Below are 18,431 nucleotides of genomic sequence, written 5' to 3' on the forward strand. Positions count from 1 at the left end.
ATTTCAATAAAATGAATTTGACTTTCTATCTCATAATTATGACTTTTAATTCATATTTTGTATTATTTTATCTCATATTTTTCAGTTTCAGTTTTATTCTCTTTAGGCTACGTTTACTTTTACATCTGATCATTTTGACCTGTTAGATAGATAGATAGATAGATAGATAGATAGATAGATAGATAGATAGATAGATAGATAGATAGATAGATAGAGAGCAAAGGGAAAATACATGACAATGGAGAGAAAACAACACAGATCACGAGACACTGAAGTAAAATACATAAAAACATATGGTGTATAATGTGTATTATAGTGTATTATGTATCACATAATAATGACTTTACTCTATTGATTATACTGAATGAATGAATGAATGAATGAATGACTATTATTGTGTCATGCATACTTCTGTATGCCCAGCCCGCATGGACTTATAAGACACCAAGGAAATAAGAAAACAAACAGGTTCAAAACCATTATCCGAAAAAAGAAAAGGAAAACAATACCAGGGTTCAAGGGAAATCATCAGAAATTAATGAAACAAATGTTCCTGTCTTCTTTTCCAGGCTTTAGAAATAAAACTAGCAGTCTTAAACACACTGAAATTAAACAACCAGCTTATTATTTCCAAAATATTTCAGGGTTTTGTCCACAGATTTCATGTAATAATACCTCCCTCAAATCATCATACTTTGTACAATATAAAAGGAAATGAGACTAATTTTCTACTTCATCTAACTCACACAGTACTTATGTGAATATTTTTCATCATGCTCTGTGTTTTTCTTTTTTCCCGTTTTCTTACACATTTATGATTTGAATCTTAGAGACGCTTTTGGAGTAGATGAGGCTGTGATCCGGCAGCTCTGTTTATTAAACTGTTGCTATGCACTGTTGTGCTAGTGTGCACAATGGCACTCACAGGCTGCCCTGCACCTGTCAAGTTTGTCCCTGTTGTTTCTAAATAACCCTGCACGCTTGGCCACTTACACATGCTTGCACAAGATATGCAAATGTACATTCCACCAGCAAAGCGTCACCAAAGTGTGTGCGTAACCAAGCATACTCACTCAGCCAAGTGTGGAGAAATGGGAAAGTATGGCAAACCATTTTAACGTTTAAAAGCCAGATTGGATAGTATGTGTTGCAGATATCTGTAATTCAGTTTTGCCTAGTCAAAAAGAACATTTCAGATATCCACACAACTATATTCTTCCTAGGACAAATTACATCACTTTGACCATGCATGCGTATGGGGTATGTCATTTTACAAATATCTATAATTCAGTTGCAGATATCCGCTATGTGAATTATGAATATCTGTAACTGAATTACGACTAGTAGTAATTCCAGTTTCAGATATCTACAATTTGATTCTGACTAGTCATAATTCCAGTTCAAGATATCTTTAATTCACCTCAATTTAAGATATCCTACATGCCCCTTTTCAGATATCTTAAATTAAGTTTTGACTAGGTGAAATGACGTTGTAGATATCTCAAACTGGAATTACCGGTAGGAATAGTCATAATTCAGTTACAGATATGTATATCCATAATTCACATAGCGGATATCTGTAACTGAATTATAGATCTGTAATGACAAACCCCATACACATGAATGACAAGTGACGTCATTTGTCCCAGGAAGAATGTAGTTGTATGGATTTCTGAAATGTTCTTCTTGACTAGTAGGCAAAACTGAATTACAGATATCTTGAATGAAAAATCCAACTATTCAAAATGTAATTAGGACTAGTCAGAAATACGTTGTTGATATCTACAGTGTTAATTCCGGATAGCCAAATTTAGCTTTTAAATGTTAAATCCGCTTGCCATAGTAAAGGGGTGGGGTGTTACAGCCCAGCTCTGTTGGCACACACCATGGATGTATTATATTATCGGCACACACACAAAGACACTAATAACAAAAAAATATGAAAAGGTTCAATGAACATAAAACTACAATAAAATATGATATTTCCCTAAAATGATCCGCAAATGTATTACATATATAACTCGTTTCTGTTTTCTGCTCTGTTTTTTTGTTATGCTCCGGCTTTTTACAGCTAAAAAAAACAAAAAACGTGTTCTTGAACAGACCCTGATCACCTGCTGTCGTCACAGACAGACGGGTGGGCTCTATCCAATCAGCGTCCACCCCAGTAGGGCTCTAGCCAATCAGATCGCTCTACGCCGTTGTAGCGATCCGCGCGTCGTCCAATCAGCGGCGGCGCTACGTCCAGGCCTGAATCCCTCTTCAACCTTCTGCTTTCTGGAGGGGCACCTTCAACCAGCTCCGCGGTGCACTGGTGGCAGCGGCGTCCTTAAGTTGTGAAGAATTAAGTGGAAATAACAACACTTTTTACACAGACACCATGTCCTTCCTGAGTGTCAGCCGGCTAGCGCCTAAACTCCTCAATTCAAAGGTAAGACGACATTAAAAAATAAAATAAAAACCCTAGCAGCAGCATCGATGCAGCAACTTTCACAGTCACAAGCTGTGGCCGTTACCCGAGAAGCTAAAGGCTAACAGCTAACGGCTTGCTAGCCACATTGTGAAATGCAGTGAACCAAGACCGCGGTGGCTAATCACTGATATAACTGCGTGAATTGCTTTAAATAGTTAACTATTATGTTAATTATTAAAAATAATGTGAAACCGTTGTAGCCGTACTGTTTGTTAACTTCTGCCTTGTGAGCTACCGGCTAACATTAGCAGCCTGCAGTAGCCTAACCATTGAGTTTTTCCCCTGTCTGCCGGCCTGGTGTATTGTCACAGACCCCGGACCATGTTTCAGTGTCTCAGTCACCATCAGTTTGATACCAGGGGACCATGTGCCAACTCTCATTTCTCTTCCTTAATAGGGAATAACAGGTGCCATTGGACCGTTTGCACGCACACAGTGTTTTAAATGTGTTTAAATCCTGCTTCAACTTTGTTTCCTCTCTCCACACCCCCGTTGACCTTCACGTGAAAGATTTCATTATATTATCCTCTACCCACATCATTTAATGACGTCAAAAATTATCTTCTGAATTCAACAGAGAATCAGTAAACATTTCATATATATATAAAAACTGTGCATTTAAGTCCTTCAAGTGTTGATTTAAGGGGGTGTCCAACATCAGTTTAAAAATACTTTTAATGTCTCCAGAATAACTTTTTTTACTCGGGAGCACAGTGTGGCCCCTAACTTATAATTTTAGGAGCAAAAGCAGAACATTTAAGGGCACATATACTGTAAATCGACTTACAAAGGCAAATATTCACATTTCCTTTTCATTCATGATCCTCAAACACACATTGACCTGTCACTTGTAATGACAGATCCCATGTTTCACCAGTGTTAAAAAAGGTTTCACATGTGCAAGTAGACTAAACATTTACTTGCAATGTCTCAAATTTAAGGGACAATCTGGAGCCCTGCTGTTTGCTAGATCTTTCCATTTTTAGCTTGTGATTATTATAGATTGGTAATTGCTTTAATAGTTTTACTAGTTAGTGTGATTAGGCTGTTAATTGGTGGTAAAGAAAAGTAACCTTCCTCTGACTGTAACCTACTGCTGTCTTACTCCAGTGACCTCTCAGCCTAGACTACTCACACTTCATGACCCTTCATATCAGTCAGTTCCAGTCACTATCTTTGTATTTTTTCCTTGTTTCTTGACTGTTTATCCTTTCCTGAACTCTGTACAAAGCAAAGGGATATCGTGCCCCACTTATCAGTCTGGTAATTAGGTAGTGAGGGGCAGTTAACCTATGTCACACTCACCTTTTTTTTCTCTCTTATCAGTTAGTTGTAATCTTTGCTCAGGAGATTTATTAGTAAGCTCTTTTTTTTTCGTACTTGCATAACAACTCTTTGGTCATAAAATGTTTTGACCCTGAGCTATAACCGAAAGTCATGTGAGGGCTAAAAGACAGTCTGAAGAGGTGGTGCCACATGATATTCAGATTATTTATGTAAGGATTTTCTTTTTTGGAGTGAAATTTCAATTTGATTTTAATTATAAACCTATAGGTATTAATTAGAGATACAGAATAAACTAATTCTGCATATGATTCAGATATTTATTATAAGATTTGCAGGGTTTTTTTCCTACATAAAGCAGTAATTTAGTGTCATTCCAGACAAAACATAAACCAAATTGTGATTCTTCCCCTGACATGGTCGTATGTCTTGATTGATTGATTTATGAGACTAATTAAGTCATTATTAAATCAAATATTTCCTGTTTTACGTGTTAAACGTAGCTTCAGGTTAGACTCCTTCGACCCTTTTGTTCAGTATTACCTGCTCTACTCTCTCTCTCGTCCAGGCCAGTGGAAGTTGGGAGTGACAGAGTGAAACTGGCGCTCTATATTTAAGACCCTGAGCTGTTACGTAATCTCTCTCAGCTGTGTAGACCGTGTGTGTGTGTATGGTGACGCAGGATCCTACCTTTTGTTTCGGTGAGCCTTGTCGGCCTTTTATCCCCCTCCCCACCTACAGTAGTTGGTCTGGGCTGGGGAGGGGGATCCCACTGGGAGTAGAGCCAGCTGTCACCCTTCCCCTAGAGACTTGTCCCTCACCCATTGATGGTTTTAATAACCTGGTTGAGGAAGAGGAGCAGGAGGAGGAGGAGGAGTCCTGTTACAGTGGTGGTGGTGAGCAGCAGCAGGTTTGACTTGTCACTATAGTGTCACTGAGCCTCCAACAAGATTACTCTCCTCCAAACACTTTCATAATAACCAGACCCAGTCACCTTTAATCTGCCTTACATCCTCTCGTCTTGTCCCGGTTCCAGCAACAGTTTAAGGCTTAAAAAGCATCATATGGCTTAAAAGCAATTAATCATATCAAAAGGGTTGTTTTCTTGATGTAATGTGGGATTTTTTCCCACGTAGTTCATTTAGCTAAATGCCAGCCAACCGCTCATGAATGAAAAGAAGCACTTTAAACTGTGTATATGTCCAATAAGTCAAGAATATATCATCATATCATCACCTTTGGTTTATTTTCCCTTTTGGTGACACATTTTGCAAAAATGATCAGAATAAATTTTCCATTTGGGAAAAACCTTTGGCCCCCCTTTCTTGTAAAGTCTTGACATGAAGGAGTTAAGCAACAGCCTGTCTTCACCTTTGATGACATTCATAAGTTGTGACTGGTCGGGCTGACTCACTGTAGCTTTAAAAACCTACAGAGCCAGAGATACAAGGTCGAGGCCAAGAGTTAAATCTGTAAAAGGCACAAATCACTCAGACTTAGACGTGTATTCTTGGCCGTCTCGTACAATAATAAATGTCAGTGTTGTTTGCTAAAAGAATCAGACTCATAGAAAGCTGGAAACCACACAATCAATGGTATATTGATGGAAACTACTCGTGTAATTGTTGCACGCATTTTTGCAAATGACACACCCTGTGTTGTTTGGTGTGAGTGGAGTAATGTATGTGTGACTCAGAGCATGGGCAGACTGCAACAAGTCTCCAGTCTTAGTTATGTAATCCTCGAGTGTCTGGTCGTGCTAATCCTCACCTGTTACAGTTTGTTTGTTTGTAGTGGTCTTCTATCCCAGCAACTCCTCTTTAGTTTATTTTAACATTTAAATTGTGGTGAAAACAAAACAAACATCCAGGCAACTCACCAGTACAACAGAGATCAAATAAACCTTTACTCCGATGATGCTCAGAAGAACTGAGGCTTTGCAGAACAGAATAATTAACATGCTTGGCAATAAAAACAGAAAAAAGGCCTAACAATAATTAACATTCTTCATTAATTGCTTGAATTATTGGCAGATATTGTTCTCCAGGATAAATGGGTGTAAAATAATCTGTGATCATAATGTAAAGAGTTGCAGACAGTTTCTACTGTTCTGTACATATGATACCACTGGAAAAACCAGTAAAGGTCAAAATGTGCTTTGAACAAACAGTACGGCAGCACATCATGTTAACAAAAGTGGAAAGTCAGTTTACATAGAAACGTACGGTACTGTCCGTCATGTCGTTTCATGTCTTGCATGAATACTAAATTTTAATTTCTTTCTCTTTTTCACAGAATGCCACCTATTTCCTTGTGGCTGCCAGAAATGCCAGCGCATCAACAACAGTAAGTACGATTAGTTTAATTCCACATTGTCTGCTCACGTGTTGGTCATTTTTTCCCCCAATTATAAAGTAATGTTGTCTTGAGTATTAATAGAACAAGGATGGATATGTTTTTTTTCCTCAAATGTTTGCATTAATCTGCATTACTCCAGTTCACATTGGAGAAATGTGTCACTGTGATTAAAATCTAATATTTGACTGATGCACTGTTGTGTTCACAGAATCTGAAGGATGTCCTGTCAGACCTCATCCCTAAAGAACAGAGCAGGATCAAGAACTTCAAACAACAATATGGCAAAACCAACATAGGACAAATCACTGTGGACATGGTGAGTCAGTGTCTCTCTCTGTCTCTCTGTCGAGGTGCGTTCGGTAGAAATCAAGTTAGACTCTTGCTCTGCATTACATTAATTTAGAGATGAGTGTGTGGGCTGTCGGCCATGATGCAGATTAGACGTGGCGCTGCGGCCTCAACCTAATCCATCCGGGCCTGTCCAGCTGTATTTACTGTGTCAGGTATCGGTCGTTCGCTCGTCTCCCTCAGAGGTCACGATATGAACTGCTTCCTGCCAACACACACACATTTTTTTTTAGCTGAGTCACTCAAACCTCCACCGACGCTGCTGCTGCTGCTGCTCGATGTTTGAGCCTCGCACAACGGCCGTAAACACACAAACACATGACTGTAAGACCTGTTTGTTCATCTCTCACTTCACCTCTGACATCTGACTGGTTGCCTTGGGGATTTTAGAAAAAAACAATCTCAGGTCACTGGGTCTGTTTCACCTTGAAACAAACCTAAGCATTTAGCTGTTATCTGTCCTTATCATAAGAACGTATTGGTTATGAGTGCAGGGTTTAAAAAATCGATTTCCAATTCATATCGATCTTCATTTGAAAGATCTGATATTGGTTCATACAATCCTTAGATCTGTCGTTAATGTACGCCATTGCAGCGTTGCATTGTTTACTTCTGGAGCCGGTCATTTTAAATAAATGTGCATTAATGTAACTTGTGCTTTTTTGGTCAATTTAATATAAGCATGAATACTTTTTAATAATCCACCGGGTTAGAGAGTTTGCATCTTTATAGAATTTGCAACATTAGTTTTGTGAAAATCTCTTTCATAACCAAGCAAATTGGTATTAAAACTGAAATATCTCCAAATGAATCGATACAGAATCAAATCGAATCGGGAACTTGTGAACCAGAATCAAATCAATTCAGCCCTATTATTGGTTGTTAGTATGAAAATGGACTCTCTTATTCCGGCGCATGGTGTTAGAAAGTGATGTGGAGTTTTCGCTGTCTCTTCTGTTTTCTAATTATAAAGCACACGTAGATTTGGTGTTAACAAGCCAGTTTTCATTATGTAACGTCACTGTTTTCATGTTTCCATCCACAGGTCTATGGAGGCATGAGGGGCATGAAGGGTCTGGTGTACGAAACCTCTGTTTTGGATCCTGATGAGGTCAGTATTGTTGGGATGTTCAGTCCGTCGAGGCCTCGTTTCTGTTTTCAGACACTCTTTAACAGCGGCTTTAATTTGAACTCCCGGTCCCTTGGACTCCAGCTGTCTCATGGCCACTTACCTTGATTGCTTTCTTAGTGCCGCCGAGAGCTTTCACAGGCGTAATGGATTTGTTTTCAAATTTATCTTGTTAGCAGATCACCACAGGGACCGTGATACTTAATCATCCCAAAGTCGTCCGACGTCCGTAGAACTGGAGCTCACGCTGGCGGTTGGCCAGAGTGAGCTTGACGCTGCATTTTGAGGAGATTTCGGGCCGTCTCTGCTCATCGCATCCGACATTTATACTTCCGTCCTCATACCAAGTGTTGCCTTTGATGATGACATGTTGAGGCAACAGCGTTCATGTTATATACACAAACCAATGTGCCATAATTTCACCTATATTCACATGCACGATGAAATTCTTGGACGGGCGCAAGACGGACAAAAGTGAAAGCATTTGCCAAGAATGTTTTCATTGATCAAGAACGAAAGTTGGAGATTCAAAGACAATCAGATACCGTTGTAGTTCCGAGCATAAACGATGCCAACTAGCGATCCGGCTGCGTTATTCCCATGACCCCTAAATAATAATATCAAAATAATAACTATAGAACTATAGAAATTGACAAAATTATATATTTATCCAAAATGGACCTATTAACAAGTGTGGGTAATGTAGATTCATCCACATTAATATGAGACTCTTTTATAACCAAAAGCGAACTCCTCAGGGTCTCTTTAATTTTAATAAAGAAAGAATTCGCAAACTTCACGCTGTCTATAATGATTGCTTATTAATTCTGATGAGAAAACGTAGGTGGTGCAGTGCGAGGGAGTTGTTTTATCAAGTGCGAATTCATTCATTCATCAAACTAATGTATAAATGAATCTGTCGACTGAATGATGCACATGATTCTGCTGTCCATGCTGTGAGATACCAGGCAGCCATGTGGAACCACTGGTACGACTGTGTGTTTATCTCTTTTTAAATGGACCTGGAGTCTAATAATAAAATCTATCTATCTCTTCTCTCTCTCTCTGTCCCGTTGTTGTAACAGGGTATCCGTTTCCGGGGCTACAGTATCCCAGAGTGTCAGAAGCTGCTGCCTAAAGCTCCAGGAGGCGAGGAGCCGCTGCCCGAGGGTCTCTTCTGGCTGCTGGTGACGGGACAGGTGCCCACCGAGGAGCAGGTGAGCGCCGCAGCTATTTATTGAGCTGTAAGAGTCATAATGCAGCTGGATGACGCTGCAGATGTTCATCTTTTCCATTAAGCTGCCAGCGCTGGTTCCTCAGATACTGGCAGAGTAACACCGTGTCCCTGCAGATTCCTCCTGCAGAGTGACTAATGAATGTCAGACGAAGGTGGTTTTTAGCCGCAGATCAGGTTGAGAGTCGGACTAAATGATAGTGGGAGGCATCACATGGTTTGTCACCTTCATATGAACATGGGAAAGTGGATCACAAGATGTTTAGCAGCCTGAGGACTGTAAAGGACGAGACGTGACCTAAGAAAACCTTCTCATATAAACTAGATTGTTTTATTTCTGTGATTAGGTGATAAGCCTTCACTAAAACTTTTATGTCCAGATGTAAAAGCTTATCACTAAAAAAAGTTGTAGTCAGCTAAAACAGATGATGTACATGTTATTTGACAGGAAATTAAAGTAACCTCCTCACTAACTTGCACATTAGGGGTGAAAATAATCGTTTCAAAGATGCATCAAGATCCTTAAAGGGACAACGAGGAGTTTTTCACGCTACATTTCCCATGAGCCTCCGCGCGCCTGCACGGTGAAATTCTTGGACGGACAAAAGCGAAAGCATTTGCCAAGAATGTTTTCGACCATAAACGATGCCAACTAGCGATCCGGCGGCGTTCCCATTCCCACGACAAGCAGCAAACTCCCCGGGGTCTCTTAAATGGGAACGATTCTTAATCGATGCAGTTATGTCACATAATCTATTTTTAAATTCAAATACTTCATTCATCAAGTTTGATGATGTTGTTCACAAACAGAGACAGTGATTTATTTTATTTTAAAGCACAATGTCCAGATTTATGTTTAGTTTTTGAGAAATGAACAAGTGCACCTTTAAGTGGGCTAAGCCTTTTCTTTTTCTTTGTGTGTTCAGACTCCAAGGAAGCTGCTGTATTGTGGAAATGCATTTAAATTATATTTTCAAAGTTATCATATTTATCTGACTATTTATGTTAATTAATAAATGAGCCATGTGTCGTATAATCAAATCAAACCCAATCGTAATCAGAGTCGTGTGGCCAGTGAGGATGGATGAATGAATGAATGAATGAATGAATGAATGAATGAATTTTATTTTCGAACATGTATAAAAAACTACTACAAAAAAATACTACATAATACACCTATATAAATAATATACCATATATAGCCCTTTGAGACAAACTGTTTGTAAAAACGGGCTATACAAATAAAATTGCCTTGCCCTTGCCATATATACACTTCATAAATATCTATAAAAATATATAATTACAAAAATAAAAATATACTACATGCATATCCTTATAAAAACTATCTCCATAAATAAATATATACCATTTATACCATACACTAAGTTAGTTACAATATAACAATCAACACTATTCTATTTGTAGATTTATAGATTCATCCCTCATCATCCTCCGTTAACATACTTCTTCCATGTACTTGTTTAAAAATAGATTTATATTTGCACTTTGTTTTATTTCTGATGCAACACCACTATTGTCTATGTGTCTGCAGCAGCTTGTAAAGTAGAAACCGAATGTTCAGAAGGAAAAGTCTCTGAGTTCAGTCCCTTTACACCGTGTGTTCTTCCTCCTCCAGGTGAACTGGGTGTCCAAAGAGTGGGCAAAGAGAGCAGCGCTCCCCTCTCACGTCGTCACCATGCTGGACAACTTCCCCACAAACCTGCACCCCATGTCTCAGTTCAGCGCCGCCATCACAGCCCTGAACAGCGAGAGCAGCTTTGCCCGGGCTTACTCCGAGGGCGTCCACAAGACCAAGTACTGGGAGGTGAGTTTACGTCTGGTTCACTTGGTCTTAAAGCGTCTCACAGCATGGAGCCAGTGGAGCCAAGGACACAAACACTTGTACTCTGGATTTCAGTCAAAATATCTTGATTATTGGATTGATTATAGTTTCAGTTTGTGCAGGCTTTACCAGCAGATAAATCTATTTTACAACCATCCAACAAGTTTCTTTTGTTTTGTTTAGAGAACATTAGAGTCTCACAGGAAGGTTAGCATGGCTGCAGACTTTTGCTCTGGTTTCCTGTCTTCCTGTCTTTCCTAATCCTCTTAACCTTGCCTCTCCTAGTTTGTCTACGAGGACTCCATGGACTTGATCGCCAAGCTGCCCTGCATCGCTGCCAAGATCTACCGCAACCTGTACCGCGAGGGCAGCAGCATCGGAGCCATCGACTCCAACCTGGACTGGTCCCACAACTTCACCAACATGCTGGGCTACACCGACGCCCAGTTCACCGAGCTGATGAGGCTCTACCTCACCATCCACAGGTGCAGCACTTTGAACACATCATCAACCTCTTTGAGTTTAAAAGGTCCAGTGTGTAATATCTTTCTAGGTTTATTGACAAAATCTGAATATACTACCCTGAATATATAAGTATAAGTGTATAATCGCTATAAAATAAAATCTGTTCAGTTTTCATATCCTTATAATTATTCTTTTATATATACATCAGTGTTTCTGTTGATGGTGGCAATCCTCCCCTGCCCTGTCATAACTATATAAATTTTTATTATAAACAGATTGAGACACTATTTATTATTTATAGTCCTTTTCCAATTGTGCGACAGGCTCGACATGGTTCTACTCCGTCCGATAAGAATCGAACCCACTAAGTTTAAATACATAGCAGCAGCAGCAGCAAACTGAACTGAGTCGAGTTGAGCTGTAACTGTGAAGTGGAAAGGGGTGCGCTGCAAAGTAATGGAAACTGGTAGTGGAAACCCTGCTTTACATTGTTTTAACATCCAAAAAAAAGAGTTATCTTACCTTTTCTCCGGTAAGTCGCTGCCCTATTGTCTAAGACGACACTCCTGCAACTAGAATCTGAACGCTAGATGTCACGGTTTTACCTCCATTTTACACACTGGACCTTTAAACGAATGTCTTAGCTTTTTTTTTTGTGGTTTTCTACTTCAAACCTGATTTTTAATCTCTTTTTTTGTTTTTTTTTATGTCCCAGTGATCACGAAGGAGGCAACGTCAGCGCCCACACCAGCCACTTGGTGGGCAGCGCCCTGTCCGACCCCTACCTGTCCTTCAGTGCCGCCATGAACGGTCTGGCCGGTCCTCTGCACGGTCTGGCCAATCAGGTTCGTACCGAGGACACGACCCGTTCCTCTGAGTTTTAACACGGAGAATGTCGATTTTCTGGCTGTAAACTTCTGGTTTCACATTTTTACACGTCACTGTAGGAAAACCACAAATGCTACACATACACAGTAATTTTTAGTATTTGCAGTTGGCAAGTATTTTAGAGACCTGCTGTTCATTTCATTTTTATTTTAAGGGGACAGTGCAAGTTAATGGACATCACCGTGTACGATAATGTAAACATGCCAGATTGTAGCCATGGGCTAATTTCCATCTGTTGTCCCTAGCAGATGTTCCCTGGGTAAAATAGATACACAAATAAAAACAGGTAATCACATTCTTAAAACAAAGGAACAGTACATTCAGTAGAAAACGTCTCGTAAAGTGCAGACATGCCTCAAGTGCAATTAATAACAAAGTGCAATCAATCGTGATAAAGTGCATGTAGCAGTGCATTGTACCGTAAAGTGCAACAGTCTGGATAACAGTAAAGTGCATTAGTCATTAAATAAACATGTTTCAATCAGTCAAATATACATTCAATAAATGTTGTGTGTGGTATTTTACAGTGACACATCATGGTTTATTTGGACACTTAAATATTACCAATTTTATGACTGATACCTGCAGCCCAATGGAAGAAATAAAAGAAAAGCACGTCATATAAAACACAACACCTCAGGATGGTGGTTTCTCTTTTTCCTCCACGCTACGGCGGCACATGTCAGGACACTGCACAGCTCGGAGGGTTGAACCGACACTGAAGGCTGCCTCGGTGTAAAACGTATTCTGGACTTCGATGACTGTTGTTTGCCTTTGCTCAGGGGAGCTCACTCTCACTACAGTAAACTCATTAACTGTCAAACTTCCCCGTACAACCTTGGATGTATTATTAGTTAATTAATTCCAATTGTTGTAATAAGCTGTCTGACAAAGCCCAAGGTGCTCCTGTTAAAAGAGATGACAGATTAAATTGTTAATTTGCTCATGTACTGATGATTTTTGCAACAAAAAAACAAAAAAAAATGACATTGATGAATTCCCAGAACACGTACAGAAGAAATCAACCGTGTGAAACGTTACTGCTCCTGTGTTAAACTCCTGCTGCAGTGTTTTTACTGAAAGGCCACACAGGAAAGAGTCACAACCATGTTCTTAAAGCTATTTTACAATGAATGAAAATTGCATGTAATAACTCTGAAGCTTCCTCTGTTTTAAGGCAATAGCTCATCAATGTGCATGGTGTCTTGTTGTGTCTGACAGGAAGTGCTGGTGTGGCTGACCGCGCTGCAGAAGGAGCTGGGAGGAGAAGTGTCTGATGAGAAGATGAGGGATTACATCTGGAACACGCTCAAGTCTGGAAGGGTAAAGCAGCATCACCTCCTCAAATAGTTGTAGTTATTAGTGTGAATTCATGATATTTATGGCCGCATACAGTACGTTATTCATTTATCTTCATGGCCTAACGTAAGGACATGGAGTTACTTGTCATTTCATGTTTAAAAAACAGGATGACTGTGTTTTTAATGGTTCAGGAGTTGATGAAGATGTTCCTTCCCTCTCTCCTGTCTGCAGGTGGTGCCAGGTTACGGTCACGCCGTGCTGAGGAAGACCGACCCCCGCTACACCTGCCAGCGTGAATTTGCCCTGAAGCATCTTCCCAACGACCCCATGTTCAAGCTGGTCGCCCAGCTTTACAAGATTGTGCCCAACGTGCTGCTGGAGCAGGGCAAGGCCAAGAACCCCTGGCCCAACGTGGACGCTCACAGTGGAGTGCTGCTTCAGGTGAGAGACGCACACGGTGGCGGCGGCTTCAAACTAGTGCTGTCACACGTTAATGCGTTAATTCTGGACAGGTTTTTTTTTTTTAAATAACACAATTAATGTTAATTTGTTTTACTTTCAGTGGCGGCTGACCCATAACCTTTGGTCACGTGTGCAGTAAAGCTGCTGTAGCGCTGTTAATGTGTCACTTTATCAAGTTTTAAAATATTTTTTCATGCGAGAAAGCAACCGTTTAGATCCCCAATATGTTTATCCAAATAACTCCTGTTTGGAAATTTGCTCCGACATTTATTTATTGAAATATATTCATTGATTTTCATTACAGAAAACATAAAAAAACAAAGAAAAAGAGAACACAGCACATTTAGCATTACAACGATATTTCGAAACGATATAATACACTTCCAATATGAATAAAGTTTACTACACGCCCAGAATGAATGTGCCAAGTTCGTGGAGTTACATCGGTTACATGTTGGTGGGACATCAGGATGTGCCCCGACTTTTTAGAGGGATAAAACAACATATTCTATGGTTCTTTAACACATGTAGGCCTGGGTTTTGTTATTATTTTTGTTGAGGATATGCGTAAGAAAGATGCCTTTTTTTTTCTGCCAAATTTTGTACTTCACAGGAGAGAAACGTTCAAAGTTGAAAGAAAACCATTAAAATAGTCTTTGAGCTTAAATATACTTTCTATGTGTTTATTCTACATTAATTTGATGATTTTACATAAATAAATATTGTTATAAGCTTCCGTCTTAAAGGGATACTTCACTCAAAATCGATAATTCATTTTCGATTTTGTGTGAAGTATCCCTTCAAGCAGATAAATGCAATTTAATTGCGATTAATTAAGGAAAATTGTGCGATTAATTATTTTTTAATCGATTGACAGCCCCACTTTAAACCTGACGTGTCTGTCTCTCTCCTTTCTGCAGTATTATGGTATGACTGAGATGAATTACTACACCGTGCTCTTCGGCGTGTCCCGAGCCCTCGGCGTCCTGGCTCAGCTGGTGTGGAGTAGAGCGTTGGGCTTCCCGTTGGAGCGCCCCAAGTCCATGAGCACAGATGGACTGATGGGACTGGTGGGAGCGAAGTCGGGCTGAAGAAGAAAAAAAAACACCTGAGTGGAGCCGTAGGGGTTAGTGTGAAGGGTTGGGAGGAGGAGGAGGAGGTGGAAATATCGAGGAGAAAAAAAAAAAAAAAAAAAAGGCAGACACAAGTTGACCCCTTGTCATTTCCAACCCGAGGGATTCAATGGGATTCAAAGAGACAGTACGCTTTTAATGTCATTTCACAAAAGAAAAGGGCCTTTTTTTTTTTTTAATTGTCACACAATTAGTGTTTCCGTGTGTTTTAGTTAAATTAAAACCACTGACGAGTTTTTCCCCAGTGCGTTTCCTCCATATTTGGAGACGTGTGCGGTTGTGAAAGCTCCAGACAGACAGACACACATAAATGTAACCCACAGTAGGCTCCAAACTATAAACCATAATAATAATCATAGTAAGTCTGCTAGCATCGCTGAGATCGCCCCCCCCCTCCACAACACAGGACTATGAATAGGCAGTGGCATTCAAAGGGAATTGTGGGAGTGAATTATTAACACTTCCTTTTGTATTTATTCAAAGATCTGAAGTTAAAACACCTGAATCAACCATGCTGCTGCTGCTGCTTTTCAGCTAATGCAGTGATTTGCCCCCCCTTCCACACCTCCGAGAAACAAAATTAAGACTCTATTATTAAGTTTTATTTTTCTATGCAAAGTCCCCAGATGTCATCCCACCCACCCACCCAGTCGATCAGTGCAGTTTCACTCCCATTAATGAACACTCCAGTTTAGAAACAAGAAAAAATAACAATCAATCAAGGTCCTCATCATTAGTCACATTAACAAGCTGTTCAAGACAAGACAAACATTCAAAAAGCATGAAACTCAGTTAAAAGATACTGCCCCTTTAAATCTTTGGTGTGCCCTTTTTTTTTCTCCGACTTGTAGTTTTTCTTTCTTCTTCTTCTAATTCTTTTCTTTTTTTTAAATGATGACCTGTGATACCTCTATGATCAAAATAACTGTCCTGTCTATTTTCATTAATAATAATATGCTTTCCTGTTCTGTTCTGTTCGCAATGGGTCCTCTCTGCTCAAATAAATGGTCTTATGAATGGTGGAGAATCATAGAAATAATGTACAGTAACCGTTATTATAATAAAGATTTGAGCAAAGGGTGTTGTAATTGGCAGCCTGCAGTAAAAAAAAAACAAAAAAACAATCCTTAAGAGCAAGCTTGAATGAAAAGTGGGAGAGGAGGACGTTTGTCCCGTCTTATTTGAGTGTATGTTTGTTACTTTATCCCGACAGGAGAGCGCTTTGAAAACATCAACTACTCCAAAATGAGCACTTGCTTGATTGGATTTCCTAATTAGTAGCAGTAGACACCCCCCAGATTGATTGTGTTTCTTTTTACCGAGGGTTTTTTGGTGTTTGAATATGTATAAAAAAAAAATTATAATCTTTGGGTTCTCATTTTGTGGTTTTATTTATACTTTTGTGTACATAGGTATATATATGTAAAGCTTGAATGTATAAGCTCGATCACTTGCTTGTATTAATAACCACAATGATTACCATAGTTTTTTTTCCCACAGTGTAGTAGTAATCGTAGTGTCCAGTTCTACTGTAACTTTCAGTCTCTCTGGTCACTGTGAAATATTATAACAGCGAACAAAAAAAAAAAGAAGAAACTGCAGCTATCTTGTACATACATGATTTCTTGCCTAGCTCTGTGGGCTTTAGCCGGTGCTGTTTTTCCAGCTGTTTCACTTGAACATTTCAAGCTTGCTCTTAAGATCTGGGTTTGTCAACACTCCATTTTTGTGTTTAGTTTTAACTTCTTGCATTTTTTCTTTCCCCCTCCCCCCCAAAAAAACACCGACTCTTCGCCGTGTTATTAGTCCGTTAGCTCACTCACTCAGATGTACCAAGATCTCTCTTCTCTCTCTCTCTTCTATCCTTCTCTCTCTCTGCTCTGCTGCCATCTTCCTTCTGGCTTTATCGGGCGTGTCTTGTGTTTTATCGTAGCGTTCTTCCATATTGTGGCGGGTGGTTAAGAAACGGATGGATGAGGTTATTTTGATCGTAGAGGAGCATATTATAAAGGTTGTACATGGTAACTGGGGAGAATTCATTGCAGATGGATTCGTCAGAGAAACACTTAGGGGGATGGGGCTGGACGGGTCAAACGGGCAAGAAAAGCTTGAAGAGCAAATACTGGAAAACCTAACAAAAAATGAAAAATAAAGGTTTTTATTAACACTTTGTTTGGTCTTATTTTCTTTTACACTTTGATTCTTTGGATGGAGCGGACACGAGCCGACGCATCGCCTGCTCATGTCTCGTTAGGAAAGTAATGAAGTTACACTATTGATCGGTTGAATGTCAGACTTATTGAATTGGCCCTTGCACCACACTACAGGCACGAACACACTGTTTTTTCATGCACTGATCAATATGGAGATTTTGGGCTATTTTTCTTCCTTAGCATGTATTCTTTCATAAAAGTCAAACGAAATGGTAGAAAATCCACATTAAGGTGGTTATTTTACTTCGTTTGGACTCTTTTGTTGGTAGATTTCTCCTAAATTTGCCAAAAGTTAGCCGCTACTGTGACATACTGTGCTGTGTCTGTTATCTGATCCATGTCATGTCGGGTATAATTGTAAAGCTCTCTCTCATGAACAATTATATAGGTTCCAAAAATTTGTCATTTCCTTCGTATCCGCAACCCATCGTAAAAGTACGATTTACATTAACAATCTATGGAATTTTACAGTACAAGTCTTTAAAGGCCGTTTTCTCAAAATGAGTTTTTCTTCAGACTCTGAGCTAGAAATCTCCACTTCAGCAGCACTTACAGACACCAAACCTTCCAGTTTTATTCCTTTCTATATTCTGAAGGTTTTTACAGAGGGGATTGATGATATATTAATCACAGCCTGATTTATACAACATTATATTCCTAAAAACAGGGCGAAATTAGATTTTTATGAGCTGGAGACAATATATTTTCAGGTACAGAGTGATAAAAAGAGATATCCAAAATCCCCTCAGTGAAAACTTCTGACTCTTATATGTCAACAAAATAAAACAAGAATTTTGAAAGTGGCTTTATCCATTGTTCAGATTTCAGTTCTGGAAATGTATGAAAATTAGCACGTATGTCATTAGATATTGCCTCATTTACATATTTAAACATCAAATTTGACAAAACTTGTAATACAAAAATATTTGTCTAATCTAAGTGATAAACTTGAGATGTTTCATGGTGATATGTGTTAGTTAAATGATAGAGCAGCACAGTTTCTAACAGAGGTTTTCATTTAATGTAGTCTTGTATTAGAGTCAGGCCCTCTATAGTCGTATAATTTTATGTAGCAGTATTTTTTCAGTATGGTCTGTCTGCAAAGAGAATATTACTGAACTGTGAGTTCATAATAATCCATTTTATTTTATAGGTGCTTTCTAGCACTTAAGGACACTGCACTGTGAGTAAATAAATAAATGTGCAAAACAAACAATAAAAACCACAAGATTAAAAAATGTAATTGTAAAGAGTCAAAGAGAAAAAGTATCTTAAACAGATGGGATTTAAAGAGTGGGA

At 39.2% G+C, this 18,431-nt stretch overlaps 1 protein-coding gene across 1 annotated transcript; it reads left to right on the forward strand.

Annotated features, from left to right (window-relative positions):
* Window positions 1–2,224: 2,224 nt before the first annotated feature.
* On the forward strand, window positions 2,225–16,689 carry cs (citrate synthase). The gene is made up of 11 exons (XM_083974937.1): window positions 2,225–2,431; window positions 6,053–6,103; window positions 6,324–6,431; window positions 7,509–7,574; window positions 8,678–8,809; window positions 10,463–10,651; window positions 10,955–11,154; window positions 11,850–11,979; window positions 13,244–13,345; window positions 13,556–13,765; window positions 14,707–16,689. The coding sequence occupies exons 1-11, from the start codon at window positions 2,381–2,383 to the stop codon at window positions 14,875–14,877; spliced, it is 1,410 nt and encodes a 469-aa protein (XP_083831063.1). The 5' UTR covers window positions 2,225–2,380; the 3' UTR covers window positions 14,878–16,689.
* The last annotated feature ends 1,742 nt before the right edge of the window (window positions 16,690–18,431 follow it).

This window comes from Trachurus trachurus, assembly GCF_905171665.1.
Source record: "Trachurus trachurus genome assembly, chromosome: 7".
Taxonomy (NCBI): Eukaryota; Metazoa; Chordata; class Actinopteri; order Carangiformes; family Carangidae; genus Trachurus; species Trachurus trachurus.

Bases quoted from the DNA above. Each gene is read 5' to 3' on its own strand.
- cs (XM_083974937.1), top strand. From the start codon at position 2,381: ATGTCCTTCCTGAGTGTCAGCCGGCTAGCGCCTAAACTCCTCAATTCA. The intron at 11,155-11,849 runs GTGCAGCACTTT...TTTATGTCCCAG, and splicing joins CTCTACCTCACCATCCACAG to TGATCACGAAGGAGGCAACG. The intron at 13,346-13,555 runs GTAAAGCAGCAT...TCCTGTCTGCAG, and splicing joins ACACGCTCAAGTCTGGAAGG to GTGGTGCCAGGTTACGGTCA.